Genomic DNA, 17,450 nt, shown 5'->3' with positions numbered 1-17,450 from the left:
GAGTGCAAGTTACAGCATCATTGTACTAATATTGTAAGTCGGACTGTTCTTACTGGCATCCTTTCTTAAAATATTTTTGAAACGAAAGTAAAATATAATGGTTAGATATATAGAATGAAGATGTGTTACAATCCAGCTCCGTACTAAATAGCGGGTTACTTGCATTTACACTTTAAAGACTATTAAAAAGGTTATTGAATTGTATTATATAAAATATGTTCTTCTTTTACCCTCCATTTCTATTTGGAAGTAACCATACCTTCCAATAATGAAGCTAAAGGTAATCGAATGTAACTCACAACAAAAGACTGCAAAACCCATTGAGAAGTTGAAAACAATTACAATTAAATAATTTTTCCGATACCAAAGACCCAAATTTGTTTTTAGTTCAAAATCATTAGAACTTCAAAAATTACTGATTGGCAGAAGCAGCGGAGGCAGCGAGTGCAGCAGGTTGTTCAGTTAGAAGGGATTGAAGTGATTGTTGCTCTTCAGCATTTAAATTTTTAACCATATCCTGCATAACGACCGGACTATTGTCTTTTAGGTGTACCATAAATTCTTGGAAAAGAGAGAATGGTTCGATTTGGTCAAGCGATGTATGGAACAGAGGATCCTCGTCTAAAAGATAATTGCCTTGATACCGTTCGAAATCATCTAATTCCTCAGCGGCATCACCCGAAATGTCTCCTTCTAAATCAGGGCCTTCATACTCGACGGCGAAATCGTCAATGCCATCATCTTCATCACCTTCCCAGTCAATTCCATCATTCCAACCAGAAGAGCTAAGGTTAAATGTCTCACCATCGTATTCTTTTTCTAATTCAGCACGAGCTGCTAATGCATTAGGTAAAGTCTTCAGCAAAGAAATCAAGATTTTCATGATATGGTTCCAATTGTCTTGAAGAGCCAATGCAACCTGTTCTGCAGAAAGGGGAATCATAGACAAAATAGCAACTAAGCAAAGCTTCTTATCATGCACACGAGTAAAAGAGGCAATGTCTTTAAACCACAAAGCAAAGAATGGAGCTGTCCACTGGTGCATTTGGAGTACACCCAAAGTCATGCCAGGGTTGTAATACAAGGCATTTATGATAACTTCACATAAGAAGACGCGATATATTTGTGAAGTTGGTTTTTCACTAACTAAAAGTAAATTACCGGCAATCTCAATGAAGGTAGGAACGTATTGATCTAACAATCCACGGTAATTAAGCATAAGCAACTCCATGAGTTTACAAGCGGCAATACGATCATTGACGGCCAAATGTTCGCTGTTAAAGACTTGCAAAATAATGTCGACCATAGCAGCGATATAGTCAGGTCGGGCAGCGAATTGCTTTCCGCCATAAGTGATAAAATTACTCAAAGCTGGAGTGGCATCTTCAACGAACTCAATGCCTGATTCCTTCAACACACCGTGAACTTTTTCAAACACAGTCCACATCACAGGAGAGATATCCTTTGAAGCAAATGTACAGCCATCAACGATTTCAAACATTTCAGCAAAAACGTCAAAAATGTTGTTGTCTAAGACGAAGCTAATAATAGGCAAAAGAATAACTTCAATTTCTCTCAAAACATCAACGGTATTTTCCAAACTCAAAATCATAGTACTAAGGGTATTCAAGATGCCAATGGCAGCAATAGATTTATCATCTACCAATGTATCAAAATCTTCATTGGTATTGGATTGTTCGATACTCTCCTGCATGAACTTTAGGAAGGTATCACGAAGTTGCTTAGCCAGCTGAGCAGCAAAAGGAGTCAATTCATGGCTGAAAGAACTAACAAACTCCTCCATGCAAGAGGACAAAGCATCGATATCAATCTCGTTAGCCAAATATAAGAGATTCTGCATAATAGTAGGAACATGAGCTGTCATAACATCATGCACTTCAACATGACGCATAAGAGGTTGTAAAGCTAAGGCAGCTTGCACTCGTACTGGCAAATCCGAATCCTGCAAACAATTAAGTACAGAATGGTAAACAATCAACAGCTGAGATTTGTCATTCCAAGTTATCTCACTAAAACGATTAATCATTTCACACGCACGAGATCTTAAATAACCAACAGGACTAGAGAATTCTGGCATAACATGGGCAACAATAAAATCCTGCATCATACCAGCAACGGGAGAGTTCTTGCTAAGAATAGAGTTAGACACAGCAGCGACCATACGAAGAGCACCCTCTTTTTGTCTAGGATTTTTTTCGTTAGGGTTGGAAGCGGCATATTGGTTCAGAGCATCACTAGCAAAAGTTAAGATACCCATGAAAGTATCTTTCTTCCTCTTAGACGCCAATCGAACAAGGAACCGAGAAGCTGCGACATCAGCTGAATTAAAATCATCGTAGATATCGATGTATTTATGTATGAACTCAACAGGATCAAGTTCCCACAATTCTTCGTCCTCTTCGCTCATGCATAATTGAGGAAAAACGAAGTCACCAATTAGCAATCGAAGATGAGGCTGTAAAAGCTGCCATGTACTCTTAGGCTTCACACATTCTTCGTAAAAGCATCCGAGGAAATACAATATACGAGGAGAAAGCCATAACTGACCTTGTGACCATAAAGCGGTTTGTTGTAAGTAGGTTTCCAAAATGCTAGGGACAATGTTGGAGATAAAATTTTTGGCAAAATTGCGGTATTTGTTGGCAGATTCTCCATAAAGTGAACCAGGCTCTCCATAACGAGAGAAAATACGATTTAAGGAATAGTATGCCCACTTTTTACATTTATGCCAAACGTGGGATTGGCGCATTTCAGGATCAAGAGCTGTAACGGAAGCCGGCAAAGGCTTTTGTACAACAGCCAAAAGGAGTTGAATCCATGCAAGGATCATGTCATTGGCAAGCAATTCGGTAGGAAGTTCTAAAGCAATAACAGATTTGAATGTTTTTAGAATAAGACGAAGCATTTCACCGGAATCGTTATCCTCCATATTTATAAGATTATGGGCAATTTGGAGGATGATTGGGAAAATGGCGGAAATTAAGGGACCAATATCACGTTGGCGATCATCCAAACGCCATCTGTATACCTTGGCAAGTTCATGTAAGCAAATTAAGCCTGCGTATACCTCGCATTGATCGTTGGATTGAACAAGATTCACTGTAAATTCGCTAAAGCCAGGCCACTGATCGGGAAAATCTGTGGAAAGTATAATGTTCAAAATGGCCATTAAATGAGACCTTGTGAATATGGGGCTTTGCAGAAGAATAGGGAGAAGGTTTTGACGGAAAAGAGCCTTCTGTTCTGCAGGAATATCCAATGGCGAAGGAGCATCATCAATCGTCGCCCAAGAACGAGCAATTCTATTTTTTAAGTAAATTACAGCTAAATGGTAAGTTAGCTATGTTTCAGTCCTTATATATCTTTGTCCATTACGAGCTTACCAGCTTGCTGGGTGGGAAGAGCATTGCTCTGATCACTTAATAGTTGGAGGACAGCCAAGACAAAATTTGGATCTTTTTCCAATTGCTTTAAAGAAAGTTCAGCTTGAGTACGTGTATTCGGGTCCGCGTTAAGCGTCGCGTCAAAATGCTCAACCAAAGACATCTTGCATTTGTCCAAGACCACAAAGCCTAATGATCAGATTTACGGATTGCTGTTCAGTGTGGTTGTAGGCAAATGACAAATTTTAGATTCCTCATGTCGCGCTCACGATTAAGGAACAAACGATATGATGCTCTAAAGTCTTTACCACGGTTTCTATGTGCACTAAAACTAATTAATGCTGTGCTCTGCTTCGTAATAAATGGTAGCGATATTTTACAGATTGCGTTGAAACAGAAAACTACTTTGATATTTTTATAATTTATTAATAATTATAATCCAAATGAGTGTGTTGTCGTAACGGTAAATAAATAGACATAAAAGTAAAAAAATTCAAAAAAATAAAAATAAGAATTGGCAGTTTTCAACCTTTTTTCTCTAAATATATCCTTTAAAATGAATTATTGAGATCAGGTTTTGGATTTAATTTTTCAGCCTGAAGCGTATTGATTAGCTATATTGTAGACAGCGGAAGCAATACAATCTTTTTAGAAGCTTTTTAATAGATACATTTTAATTCCTAATCATAAGTTCAGTCCAGGAGTTAGAACATCCTCATTCAACTTCAACGTATACTCTCGTACTGATAGAATAGTACCAATGCCATTTACTTTGGTTTTTATCGTAGTCTTACAGTAACGAATAAACATTCAAGAACAATAATTCAATGAAAGAAGACAATTTTAAGTATTTATTTTTTTTCTATACTTTCAAGCACAAAGAGTACTCGATTTATTCCTTTCATTTTATACAAAAAAGTCTATCATTATATTATCTACTCTATATATAGTCCTACAATAATACTGATATCAACAAGCATCTGTAGTCTAGTGGTTATGATTTCTGCTTTACATGATATGTTCGCAGACGGTCCCAGGTTCGATCCCTGGTAGATGCAAAATTCTTTTTTCTACTTTCTTTTTTTGGAGAAAGTAGAATTTGTAGATAGATATTGTTTTTGCTTTCTTTCATTGGTAAGTATTTTATAGGAGCCCACATTTGAAGATTCTACTTATTTATGGTTTATTATACTTAATTTTTTATATAAACAATTCTCGTATGTATGAATATTAATTGTATGAAACATTATTTCCATTCATTAACTTAAACTATTCTTCACAAAATCTCATAAAACATTATCTTTTTATAATGAAAGAATATTTTCCACATGTCCCATGATCCTAAGCAGTACCAACATACTCAGCAACTTGCTTCAAACGAGTATATTCATAATAGCCATGAGTAGCTAAACCAATACCCAAACCGGAATGCTTCCAGCCGATCCATGGAAGCTCATGGCTAGAAAAGTGATAGGTGTTTAGAGAACACATACCGGCCTCAATGTTGTCTGCGAAGTAGTCGAGGGTATCACGATTCGTAGAGAACACGCCGGAGCCAAGACCATATTCAGTAGCATTGGCCAAGGCAAGAGCTTCTTCTTTTGTACGGAAAGTCTTGGTAATCAATACGGGGCCAAAAACTTCTTCTTTCCATAAAGTGTTGGTAGTTTCGGCATTGGTAAAAATGGTGGGAGGAACAAAGTAACCCTTTCCAGTTTCTTTAGGCAATCCACCGAAAACACAGTTCAAACCTTCGTCGAAACCAGTTTGGATTAACTGAAGCACCTTTTCGTACTGGGGCTTGCTTACTAAAGGACCCATATTAACATTCTCCTGCAAACCGTTTCCGGAAACAATTTTCTTTGCTTCTTCAATCACGCCCTTGAGCACCTCCTCATACACATCTTCCTCAATGAGTAGACGGGAAGCAGCTGTGCAAGCTTCACCTTGATTGAAGAAAATACCAAAAGCAGCAGACTTACAGGCAAGAGAAAGATCGGCGTCTTTACAGACAATCAAAGGCGATTTACCACCCAATTCAAGAGTAACGGGAATGACGTGGTCGGAAGCGGCATGCATGATTTTCTTGCCTGTGAACAATGAACCCGTGAATGCGAGATAGGAAATCTTGTCGTGATGACTAAGAGCGACACCAGTATCCTTACCGGAACCAATGACAACGTTGAAGACTCCATCTGGCAAACCACCCTCCTTACACAAGAGGGCGAATTCGAGGCAAGACCAAGGAGCAACTTCAGAAGGCTTTAGAACGACGGTGTTACCGGATGCCAAGGCAGGAATGGATTTCCAAAGGGCCATCTTCAATGGGAAGTTCCAAGGGGTAATGACACCAACAACACCTCGAGGGAAACGCTTTTCTTTACCGACGTAACCAGGAGCATTTGTCAAAGGAACAACTCTAGTAACCTCATCATTTTCAGCAATTTCAGCATAATAATCGAGCAAATCGGCAGAAGAGTCTACATCAAAAAGGGCATAAGAGGTAGGTTTACCACAATTTAAAACATCTAATCCAGCGAGCAAATCACGGTTTTCACGCATAAGTTGACCAATCTTACGAAGAACGGCTCCACGTTCATTACCGTTACGCTTCGACCAGACGCCAGACTCAAATGCCTCATGAGCGTTTTCCACGGCCTTGTTGACGTCTTCAGCAGAAGCATTTGCGCATGTTCCAATCACTTCTTCAGTAGCTGGGTTTATTAAAGGAATTGCATTTGCATCGGCTCCTTCCGGCTTTACGCACTGTCCACCCACAAAGATGCAATTGTCAGGAACTCTGCGAGCAGCAATCAATTCGTTTTGACGACTTGTGATGTTTGCTTGCATTCTCAAATATATTTCCTTTATACAATCAGACAGTCAGTGTCTCTCTCTCTCTCTCTTTCGGGGTATTCTTCTTATTTTATAGCTTTTCCAAACACAGCTGCTCCAAAGCAATATTTAAATTCTTACAGCCGATCTGGTACAGGATAGAATCTCCTACAACAAATCATATGATCGAATATATGTAATTGGCCTCACTTTAGCCGTTTTCTTTTTGCATAATTCGTTTTCTCGTAATCTATTTGTTTACCAACGAAAAATTTCGCCGGAAAGTCACAAGGTTATGTCACAAGCGAACATCTCAATACGCAAAGGCCAATGTTGGCCTTTGCGTATTTGCATCTTTTCGGGGACTGAAGTAATTTCCTAGTCATACATACATCATCTTACCATCTTTACTTCGTTCTCGGAAAACTTTTTTCTATTTTTTTTTTCTTCCACAATCCCTGATCTTCAGAGAACACTTGGGATGCAAAAATCGTAACGGGGAGAGCCAAATAGTTGGAGAATTATGCATCGGTGTAAAAAAAAGTCGTCAAGAGAGAATTAGAGAACATAGAATAGAGGAAAAAAAAAAAAGAAAAGAAAAGAAAAGAAAAAACAAACAAAAGAAGAAATAAAATAAAACAAGAGTCCTCAATTAGGAGTACAACAACATTCACCACCAGTTTATTCATTTCATCCATCATTATTTATGCTTTCGCCCAGGCATATCTTTAATTTTTTTGAGTCTTTTTCATAAGCTTCGAATAGCAATCATTAAGTTTTCATTTAAATTTATTTCTTTTATTTTTATTTTTTTCGTCAAATTTCGACATAAACGGTCTTTTTTTTTTTTTTGCCGCTTCCAAAAAGAGTCATTCATTAGAGCTTTGTTCCATATCGTAATTTGAAAATCATCTCGTAGTAGAAATGGACGAAGATCTAGGCTTCGTATCAGACGCATTTTCATTCATAATCGTTTTTAAATTCGCAGCTGCTTTGGACTGAGATTTCGAAGTTCCAGTTGTATGGTTTGTACCACCAGAGTTGGCTACCTGTTCATCATCTAATCTTTTCTCGGATGACAGTGTGTCCAACACAGAAGGGACGGGAACGGCTTCCTCTGGTAATGTACGATATCTTCTTTTCCATTCTCGGAACCTTGTAAACGCGGTCTTATACTGAGTTAAAGACGGTTGTCTCCAAAATGTATCCGTATATGTCCATGGACCAATGGACCATTTGTCGTCAATCCAAGCAATCCCGTCTGGAGGAAGAAACTGGGCTGTAGGCTCCGCTACAGGAATATTTCTGTCTGAGCTAGTAAAGTTGGGGTGATCCGTCGGTAATGTTCGATTCAACCAACCGACACCAACCCAGTATCGTTGATGCTCCACCAAATGTAGAGATTTCTCTGTTACGTTTTCATTGCTATTTACTTCATTTGGAGTGCCCTCCTGTTTGACAGGGGCCGTACCATTCTTAAACACTTTCAACAATGAGGTGGTAGCACCATCTTTGGATTCCCTTTCAGAAGCATCCCCGGGAATCGATGGAGGTTCTTCCAACTGACCCTCCTCTTCTTCCTTCTCATTTTCAATTTTTCCGAAAACGAATTTTTCTGAAAGTGAACTAAAAACAGAGATTCGGGCAACGGCGAGCGAAACTGCTTTCATGGGAGGAGAATGCCATGCAAGCACAACCGACGACAGAAATATAAATAAAGCTTGAGTAGGCAGAAAGAAAATAAATATTGCTGTAACCAATGGAAGGTAGCTGAAGAACAACGTATTTGACATCTGAGAATATCGATATAAATTTTGAACAGGTTCAAAATATGCGTCCAGAAGAGTTGGACCATTGGATGATTTCACAAATATTGGTCCTTGATTGATCTTTTGAGAAGTTTCCACCGGGTAATCATCTTTGCGAATTAGGTGATCCGTTACAATTTTTGAAATAGAAAGCCTACCAGCCTTTTGTAATCCATCCTCAGTGACTGATGCCTTTTCTTCGTGAGACTCTTCACCTATGCTATCAGACCTTTGTGTCTTCTTTTTTGGCTTGTGGTGGGAGGATGGATCACTAGAAGAATGCAGATCCATGCTTGGCGTTCTCCCATGACCCCGTTTCCCGTGAAGTAGCTGGTAGCCGGGGGCACCTTGACCATATGTCTCGTCGTCCATGTCCGAATCAATGTGCACGGTTTGTTCCTCAGGGTCAGTCGTTGGATGCTCAGATTCAGAAGTATCTTCATTTGACACGTTCTTGGCTTCTTTTTCATATTCTTGGCTAAAAGAAGTTCCTTGACTGTGGTTTATATTTCTCATACTTGTAAACCAGAAAAGCCAAGCAGATATCGAGCATGCAAGCGTAGGTCGTGGATAAAGAACAGTTAACCATGCGAAAAACAATGTACTTAAACATGTATACCAAGGTGCAATCCAAAGGAGTACTCTCAATACATCGTCTAGTAATTCAGACCCTGTGGATCGTACCGTAGACTGTGAGGAGTTTTTCTCAGAGAGTAGATGAGCCTTCACAGTAGACATGATCTTAAAAAATTTAAAGAGAAGTTCTAACAAATCGAAAAATATATAACCAGAGAAATAAACTTACAATGACCTGCAATTTCAACGACGAGAAAAAAAAGAGATGATATAGCTTCAAGAGTACAATATATAAAGTCTCAAATACGATAAAAATTGGAAATATGGAAAGACGAGTACAAATTTGAAAAAAATGAATCAATTCTCGGCGTTCTTTACTTTCGTCTGCGGAACCGAAACAGTGTTCAGTTAGGGAACAGCGCAGTGTACAAACGGAATGACTATATGCAATGATTACAAAGTAGTTGGATTGAATTTATTCATAAGAATGAAAATGAAAGACTATTTTTATACAGATCTATTTTGGGCCGGTTAAAATTGCATCTCCTACCGAAGGATGGTATGCTTGTACGGAGGTTACGAAAAATAGAAAAAAACCAGACGACCACCTTTTTGTTTATGGAGATACTGAAGGTCATTTATATTCGTAACTTGTAAAATCATTTATAAATAAAAAACTCAAACGAAAACCGCCGTGACGGTACAACAAAAATAAAAGCATGTCATGATCGGTGTAATGGAAAGCTTAGTAAACGGAAGCTATAGGGATAGAGATGGCCTTGCTCTTATTATGATTTGAAGGACTAGCAGGAGTGCTAACAGGTTGTGAAGGATTTGTGTTGGAGCCGAGCAAAGGATCTGCTTCACGAACCATGATTTCAAGGGGAATATGATTTGTTTCGCGCTTTAGAAAAATTGTTTTTTGGAGTCTAAATCCAAAATGCTCGTAAATAGCACGATTGTGAGGATGACTGGATTCCAAATAGATAGGAAGATTCTGTTGGTTACAGAGATCCATAATAGGTTGTACAAGTCTGCGGAAGCAACCTTTCCCTTGTTTATTCGGTAGAATGCCAATGTACACTAGGTACCAGGAAGAATCATCTCTTTGCTGGAGGATTTCCGCCTTTGTATCATGAAGTATGGGCAGAAACTCGCGGAAGAATCGATGGCGGCCTTCCGCATCCAATTGATAATTAAGTCTCCACATGCCACTTCGTAAAATTGAATACCAATCATCCATGTTATTTCCAGGCCCCATCCACAAGGAAATACCGGAGAAATCATCCGCTTGCAAGACCATGCCGCGCATGATGTGCGCATACACAATGTACTCCATCATGTCCTGAAGCAGCTTTCTATATTCTTTGTCATTGCTACAATGGCACAAGTAAAGAGACACTGGATCGTCATAAAAGGCTTCCACCAAGACAGAAGCAGCCCTCTTGTAATCTTTTGCTGCCACCCGTTGAGCTGTCATACTTGATCTTCAAACAATCACAGGCACAATCAAAATCACAATGACAGTAAAAAATAAATTTAAAACCAATTGATTGAACAGTTCTTCAATGGATGGACGGCAAACTTGCAAGTTGAAAACTTCAAATACCTTTGATAAAAAAACAACAACTGTAGCAAAAACAATATAATACAATACAATCCTATTTCAGTTATTCTTAATGAAGGGTAACTCACTAGCTCTTTGTTTTCTTGTACTTTTCAAGTTGAATATGTAATTGAATCCAACTTTAGTCCTCTATACTCTCTTTCTCTAAATATATATATTCTAGCTTGAATGATTCAAGCTAGAATATAAACCTTATAAGAATGCTTTGATATACAGATTATGTATAGCTATAAGAATAAAAGGCAATGACTCGACCGGTCAATTCTCTTTGCCCGAAACCATGGCCGACGGGCAGTACTTGGGATGCCTTAGCCACAAAACTTGAATTCCAACAACTTCCATTTCAATGCTTATGTGAAGCAAAAAGAAAGAAGTAAATAAAGAAAGAAAAATACACAATAAAGAAAAAATAATCTTTCATGCCCAGTGCTTTATGACTTTTCTTCTCTCATTCCTCTCTTCTAGTAATGACATAATGTGTAAACAAATCCAACTATGAATTGTACATCATAAACAAGTTGGAAACAGTGTGCAGTAAGGATACTATGGGGATATGTGAATGAATACAAGTGGAATGTGTGTTTTAAAAAGAAGGAATTTTCCATGTTCAAAAAAAAATAAACATTAAAATGGAAAGCTAAGCTTCTCTATTTAAGGAATGGATTGATGGAAAATTTACATTGCAGCCGTTGTATTTTCCTATTCATGTCTTTCTATAGACAATAGGAAAACCTAAAGAAACATGGATGAGTTTGTATTGAAAATTTGAAAAGTAGACATGATTCATTAAACGAAAGGAGTCATAAATGTCGTTCTATACATAGCTAGATTAAGTAAAATACATCATCAAAAAAAAAGACTTAGAGTATTTTCACAAGTCGTTCAAGGGCTGCCAAGAGGTTCTCATCTTCCCAACGGGCTCCGACGAGTTGCAAACCAACAGGGGCATCTTTATAGTCTTCTGGCTTGTAGGTATGATACTGGAAGGCATCATCATCATTCATGGGTTTGTAAGATTCATCCTTGACATCCAAGGTTGTATCCACCTTGGTCACGGGAAAAACGGCAGAAGGAAGATCAAGCAAATTCCAAACGGAAGTATAGGTCCAGTATTTCGCCTCTCCCAGCTTGGGTGCAGGACCGGGACCAGCGGGGCACAGGAGGAAATCGACTCCGTACGTCTGCAAATGCTTGATGTATTGATTCCGGTATTCATCACGCTCCGCTACAAGCTTCCAAACGCCAGCGACGTCGTGATCTTTTACAGTGGGCTGCTTCATGATCCATTCGGTCATTGGTTCTAGGGGTTCGCCAACCTTTGCAAACAAGTCATAGTTTGCTTTTCCGCCATCAAGCCAGTAGAGCTCGGAAATAAGGTCCCACGAATACTTGTGCTTATATGGTTCGACATCAATCAGTTCATAGTCTGAAGAGTTTCTCAACTTGTCTAGGACAATGTCAAAGGCTCTCTGGAGAGGAGGCTGAGGGGTAACTACACCATCGTTACGCATAACACCGATTTTTATTTTGGCAGGCAAATTTGGGGTGCGCCAGGGAAGAGGCACGACAGAAGCATCTTCCAACCAAGGCTTTTCTTCCATACAAGCTTTCATAAACAAATTCAAATCCCGAGCACTCTGTGTCAGAGGACCCACAACACCGAGGATGGATTCTTGGCCCTTTACGGCACCTTGACAGCCTTTTCGAGATAACCGAAGGGTGGAAGGACGGAAACCATAAAAGCCATTATTGGCAGCAGGTGAACGGATGGAACCACCAATATCACTGCCAATACCCATGACAGAAGCTCGGATTCCCAAAAGGGCACCTTCACCACCGGAAGAGCCACCCGCGGTGAGTTTTCGGTTGAAGGGGTTAACGGTGGTACCCGTCAAACGACTCGACGTTTCCAATTGCATAAGACTTTGGGGTTGAGTAGTACGACAAAAAAATACACCGCCTGCTTTACGGATCGTATGAACGATATCTGCGTCCTCTTCTGCAACTACGTCCACCTTTGCTAAAAAGCTAGCTGTTGCGGTATGTCCCTTCAGACTGATGTGTTCCTTAACGGATATGGGAACACCATGCAGAGGACCGACCAGTTCACCGGTCGTTGCATAATGTTCGTCAAGCTTTGTAGCTTGTTCCAGGGCCTCATCGAGCAACAATTCGGTCACGCAATTAAGCAATTGTTGAGCAATGGCTGCACGCTTGCAAAAGGCCACCACTAATTCCTTACTTGTCGTTTTGTGTTGTTTAATCAAGTCGGCCAAGCCCGTAGCGTCATACTTCTCGGTTAGCTCCAACTCTCTTGGAGTCAAAAGACCGCAAGTTTTGGGCACATTCGTAACATTCAATGCATCCATACCAGCAACGCTTTTCAACTTCATCGATTCAGGAATCGTGCTGTCACGCTTTGCGCAGTACTGTGCAGAGATGGTTTGCCATTCGATCGTCATGTTGAATCAATCAAAGAATTTCTAAACAAAAATAAAAATATATAAAAGTCAAGTTTCAAGAAAACTAACTAACTACCTTACAAAACAACAAGAAAGATTGTAAAGGCCAATTCGATGTTTACACTTGTTCTAAACCTCTTTTTTCAAATACCAAAGAGAAGGGTCTCTCAATTCGGTCCTTCTGATGCCTTTTAAATCATTTTCTGGGTTAGCTTTTTCGGAAAACCTTAATCAAAGATAACCAACCTTAACATGCGTGGAGCTGCTAATAGGTAACACCAGGGTCACCAGACTCCACATTTATCAGCTGCTCCTCGATTGTTGTACCAATCGTTTGGATCAATAACTCTGTTAGGTTTGCCTTTGTAGACGTCATCGTCGCGGAGTTTTATCTAATTCTTTGACAAAGAAACGCGGGTTAAGCGATTCGGGCAAGTAAAACCCAATGTTTGCTTTCGACAATTTGATAAGATAAGATAAGAACGAACTTCTCCGACACGGAAAAGTGCATTATATTGCATTGCGTTGCATTACGTTGCATTTTCTTGGAAGACCGCTGTATTTCCAATAACGACACGTCTCTTACTTATCGGCAATCCCCTAGGAACGAGACATGTTATCAATCAGTATCTTGTTCTTCGTTGTTCACAGTACAACGAAACACCGCAGTATCCTTTCTTTCAGTGATCTTGATGGATGGATGGTAATTGGTTCATGCTCGAATTTTCCAGATGCTTTGCAAAGTGCTTTTAAGGAGAGGAGACAACAGCAACACTCGGTTCTTGCTCCAACTTACCAAAAACCAACTCGGAAACAAAAGTGCTGTTTGTTTGAAAACATCCAAGCGAAAATCGCGTTTTAATTTTTGAAGACTTACTAACAAACGATAACTATACCACAATGGCTACCACATTAAAGAGTGCAAAGTCGATCGTTCCTCTTTTGGACCGTATCCTTGTTCAACGTGTCAAGGCTGATCCCAAGACCGCTTCCGGCATTTTCTTGCCTGAAAAGAGCCTCGAAAAGTTGTCCGAAGGCCGTGTCATTGCTACCGGAAAAGGCTTGATGAACAAGACCGGTACTCTCACTCCTCCTAGTGTTGCTCCAGGCGATCGTGTCTTGTTACCTGCCTTCGGTGGAAGCAACATCAAAGTTGGCGAGCAGGAATATAGCCTTTACCGTGATCATGAATTGTTGGCTGTTATAAAGGAGTAAATGGGAAATCTATATGGTTTCCAGCGGAAACAATCTCTTCCATAGAATCTCTAAAACCTATTCAAGAAACCGTCTTGATGCATTTATGTTCTCGCCTTGGTTTCTTTCCTCTTTCCTCTCCTACTCATTACCCTTTATCTTTTTAATTGAATAATACATTTTGGGAAAAACAAAAAAATCATATCCTCGAATCCAATTCCGTTTCTTTTTCGTTCAATTTTCGTTCGAATAAAGTACAAAACATTCACAACCTACAATAGGATTTCTTTTTCTTTTTTTTTTTGGAAAGAACTCGGTTGGGTTTTCCGTTCGACCGGATACCTTAGTTTCCTTGTCATCCTCCGTTTCCTCTTCCTCCTCTCTTCGATCTTGTTTTTCATGGATCCTTCAGAGTTTCTCCAAGACCTCATGATTTTTATGAGTTTCGGTTCACTTACGATCATCTTTGTGTTCCACACACATATACAATCAACGTATACACACAAGAAATACAATTTTTTTTTCATCTCTATATATCTGTCTGTTCATTCATTACATATTTTTTGTAGTCGCATGTGAACCATCCTACCATCTTCCGATCTTTGTGGCCTCTGTCCAACTAGTCTCACAATTTGGACATGAAACGTAAGCCAAGTGTTTGCAGCAATATACATGCAGACAGTAACCACATTCACAAACGTAGCCCTAAAAGTCAAATGTCAGTAAACTATCTTTTATAATAAAAATCAATCCCTTTTAACCCATACCGCTGTGACAATCCCCCGACAAGCATTGCATTCGTACAAGCTGCTTTCATACTCGTTGTGTAGGTAAGCTTCCATGTCTACAAGCGCATGGTTTGTAAATGTCCATACTCCTTCGCGATGGTTCAACCAACCGTCTCGTTCAAACGCACTCAGGTAGGCTTCTACCACGGACGGTGCCAGCGACAAATCTCGACGAGCGTATTTGTGTATCTGCAGTGTACCTATCGAATACTGGTACTCATCCGCTCGCATAATCCAATCAATTATTCTTCGCATCAACTCAATTTGACTCGTTGAGTACGGCGTGGCCATTTGCGAAACAGGATCACCGGACACGTTTTGGAAATGCCATGTCGGCCGTCCATCGAGCTGGTCCTGAATTTTTTGGAGTTTGAAATCGTAGTTGTGAATGTTTTTATTTATTTCATTCATTATATGACTCAACGACGCGGATTCACCAAATAAATCCTGAATCAATCCTTGTAGTACATCCTCATCAACACCAAATGTTCGATTCATTACATATTGTAACACAAACTTTTGCTTTTCCGCAGTTTCCTCAATCCGCGTGTCTCCTTCCATACGATTCTGTTTTGTAGTTTTATGACAGACAAACCAATTGGATTCCACCGACTAAACCAATTCTGAACCCAAGATCCCAAAAAAAACCTATCCTTTCAACCTTTTTTGTATTTTTTTCTTTTGGTTTTCTTTAGCAACAACGTTTCAGTGACCTAGTTCAACAAGGCGCGTTCAGGATGGAAACAAGAAATCGCTTACTATAATATGATTTCCTCCTTTCCAGATATGTTGTATCTTTAAAAAAATGCACAATTGATTCATATACTGCTTCATTTTGAAAAGAAAAAGCAAAGCTATAAATTATTTTATTTATAGTGCTGTCCAAGTGAAGATTACTTCCATTATACGCGTCTTGCCATATGTAACCCAAAAACCAATTCACGATAATAGTAGAATAACCAAACCAATTCTTTTCTTTTGAAAAATAAAAATAAAAAAAATAATTCTAGAATTGTTAGGCTCCAAGAAAACCCAGCAAACGTTCAAGTTAATTCATTTGTTTACTTGTTTGTCAAGTGGGAATTTCCTGCAACAAAAACCAGATGAAAACCTTTGAAGTTTCTTAGGAGAAAAAGAATTAAAAAAACGAAGACAAAAAGAAAAAAACAACAACAACTGAATCTTTTCTTTTCTTTGGTTTTGCAACTTGACTTTTCCTCTGCTGTTCTTACCTCCCTTCCCTTCTCTGCAAGTCTCCCAAACAAACAAGTGCTTCCCTATTTCAAGCTTATGTCGGGTTAATACTTTTGAGGCGACTGTCGGATTATAAATGTTTATATAATTTAAAAGATAACTTAGGATCTATGGAAGACGTTTGCGCTGCTCCAGCACCTAAAAAAGTGCTTCCATCATTATTGTTACATCCATACACGAAGCCGAAACCAACAGACAATGAATTGCACCTTAGAAAGCCATGGAAGAAAGTTTTATGGAGAAAACAACATTATCCAGATAATTATATCGATCGATCCTTCTTGAGCGGCTTGCAGCGAAATGTCAACATTCAGGTATCTGACTTTTGGTCGCTGGTGGCTGACAGCCTACCAATCTCTCAGCACTTGTCTAGCGTGGTAATTTTTGCTGCTGTTTTTGTCGCAATTCATAGAAAACGGTTGTCTTGCGGAATTGTTGGAATAACATCCAATGTTAGTGCCGTTTGTGCTTTCCTACTCTGGGACTTGGTACTGAGCAAACCTTGTCAAAGCAGATGCTTTCTTAACTACGCTGGATTAATTAAATCTTGTATATTGATAGTCCTAACTCTTGTTGGTTTATCGCCCATCCTCATGTCGCTCACAAAATCAACTTCTGAGGACTCTGTGTGGGCAATCGCTGTATGGCTTTTTCTGGCAAATATATTCTTTCATGAATACGCCACGGATAGTATCCAACCGCATGTACGGTAAGTTGAGACTTGGAAACTTCTTTCATTAACCTTCTATCTCTAGGCTCCATAATTCATTATCAACAAATGCTGCTTTAAGTGCTTCTGTGGTTCTGGCTTCTCGTTTGGATAGATCAATTGATGTCTTCTTTTTTGTGCTTTATGCCGTTCATTGGTTTGCGCTGTTTCCTATCTTCCGAAAATACATTCATGTAAGTTTTCTTATTTCATTATTCCGTTTCTTTGCTGATACATACTAACAGTTATAGTTCTACTCCTTTTACGCGGATATGCTCATGACTCTTGTACTTATAATGACCGCCTATTTGTCCCTCTATCTGGTTGCATCCGTAATCATAGCTTTCGTTTTTCTTTCCTCCATATTTTTCATATCCTTTGTCTGTCCTATATGGTTTATAAAGCTTCAAAGATTCAAAAAGTATGCTCGTTTTTTAACTTCGATTTTAGCTAACGATTTTTAACAGCGAAATTCATGGTCCTTGGGATATTGCTTTACCAAAGTTAGGTCCCAATAAGGATTAATAATCTCTAAATACGAAATGGTTGTACCTTATATGAGAGGCCTGATCTTGAAATACCAGAGTTCTTCAACTACGTTAGAAAAGCAATCATTCTACTCCAAGTTCCTTCGTTAGTTTCTTATAATCTTGCATAATTCTAAACACATTTCAAACTTAGATGTTTTCTGAATTTTGAATGACCTTAAACGAATCAATAGTAATAATATCAATGCATTTCCTCAACCGTCTTTCCTGACCAAAAGTATTGTATTTAGCATGCGTGTGTCTTC

General features: G+C 39.0%; 8 protein-coding genes and 1 non-coding gene across 9 annotated transcripts; 3 read left to right on the top strand and 6 right to left on the bottom strand.

Annotated features, from left to right (window-relative positions):
* Positions 1 to 85: 85 nt before the first annotated feature.
* SOCG_01177 (karyopherin) lies at positions 86 to 3,736 on the bottom strand. Its single transcript, XM_013164132.1, has 2 exons — positions 3,405 to 3,736; positions 86 to 3,345 (listed from the first exon to the last, which is right to left on the bottom strand). Exons 1-2 carry the CDS (start codon positions 3,565 to 3,567, stop codon positions 413 to 415), a joined length of 3,096 nt encoding a protein of 1,031 aa, XP_013019586.1. The 5' UTR covers positions 3,568 to 3,736; the 3' UTR covers positions 86 to 412.
* A 644-nt stretch (positions 3,737 to 4,380) lies between these two features.
* On the top strand, positions 4,381 to 4,462 carry SOCG_16393. Its single transcript has one exon. It is a non-coding gene; the product is annotated as a tRNA-Val (tRNA).
* A 283-nt stretch (positions 4,463 to 4,745) lies between these two features.
* SOCG_01176 (aldehyde dehydrogenase Meu8) lies at positions 4,746 to 6,254 on the bottom strand (the record flags this gene model as incomplete). Its single annotated transcript, XM_013164131.1, has 1 exon — positions 4,746 to 6,254. The coding sequence occupies one exon, from the start codon at positions 6,252 to 6,254 to the stop codon at positions 4,746 to 4,748; it is 1,509 nt and encodes a 502-aa protein (XP_013019585.1).
* An 893-nt stretch (positions 6,255 to 7,147) lies between these two features.
* On the bottom strand, positions 7,148 to 8,785 carry SOCG_01175 (peroxin Pex32; the record flags this gene model as incomplete). The annotated part of the gene is made up of 1 exon (XM_013164130.1): positions 7,148 to 8,785. The coding sequence occupies one exon, from the start codon at positions 8,783 to 8,785 to the stop codon at positions 7,148 to 7,150; it is 1,638 nt and encodes a 545-aa protein (XP_013019584.1).
* A 250-nt stretch (positions 8,786 to 9,035) lies between these two features.
* Positions 9,036 to 10,551, bottom strand: SOCG_01174 (N-acetyltransferase). The gene has a single exon (XM_013164129.1). It carries the CDS (start codon positions 10,101 to 10,103, stop codon positions 9,369 to 9,371), a length of 735 nt encoding a protein of 244 aa, XP_013019583.1. The 5' UTR covers positions 10,104 to 10,551; the 3' UTR covers positions 9,036 to 9,368.
* A 360-nt stretch (positions 10,552 to 10,911) lies between these two features.
* Positions 10,912 to 12,831, bottom strand: SOCG_01173 (acetamidase). Its single transcript, XM_013164128.1, has one exon. It carries the CDS (start codon positions 12,710 to 12,712, stop codon positions 11,111 to 11,113), a length of 1,602 nt encoding a protein of 533 aa, XP_013019582.1. The 5' UTR covers positions 12,713 to 12,831; the 3' UTR covers positions 10,912 to 11,110.
* On the bottom strand, positions 12,765 to 16,400 carry SOCG_01171 (Smc5-6 complex non-SMC subunit 1). Its single transcript, XM_013164126.1, has 2 exons — positions 14,674 to 16,400; positions 12,765 to 14,611 (listed from the first exon to the last, which is right to left on the bottom strand). The coding sequence occupies exons 1-2, from the start codon at positions 15,253 to 15,255 to the stop codon at positions 14,492 to 14,494; spliced, it is 702 nt and encodes a 233-aa protein (XP_013019580.1). The 5' UTR covers positions 15,256 to 16,400; the 3' UTR covers positions 12,765 to 14,491.
* On the top strand, positions 13,441 to 14,487 carry SOCG_01172 (hsp10-like protein). The gene has a single exon (XM_013164127.1). It carries the CDS (start codon positions 13,613 to 13,615, stop codon positions 13,925 to 13,927), a length of 315 nt encoding a protein of 104 aa, XP_013019581.1. The 5' UTR covers positions 13,441 to 13,612; the 3' UTR covers positions 13,928 to 14,487.
* Positions 14,421 to 17,417, top strand: SOCG_01170 (pig-C). Its single transcript, XM_013164125.1, has 4 exons — positions 14,421 to 16,657; positions 16,704 to 16,851; positions 16,909 to 17,078; positions 17,125 to 17,417. The coding sequence occupies exons 1-4, from the start codon at positions 16,059 to 16,061 to the stop codon at positions 17,180 to 17,182; spliced, it is 975 nt and encodes a 324-aa protein (XP_013019579.1). The 5' UTR covers positions 14,421 to 16,058; the 3' UTR covers positions 17,183 to 17,417.
* The last annotated feature ends 33 nt before the right edge of the window (positions 17,418 to 17,450 follow it).

Source organism: Schizosaccharomyces octosporus, assembly GCF_000150505.1.
Source record: "Schizosaccharomyces octosporus yFS286 unplaced genomic scaffold supercont6.3, whole genome shotgun sequence".
In the NCBI taxonomy this organism is placed as follows: Eukaryota; Fungi; Ascomycota; class Schizosaccharomycetes; order Schizosaccharomycetales; family Schizosaccharomycetaceae; genus Schizosaccharomyces; species Schizosaccharomyces octosporus.
The sequence above is the reverse complement of the archived record's forward strand: the minus strand, read 5'-3'. Positions and strand labels throughout refer to the sequence as shown.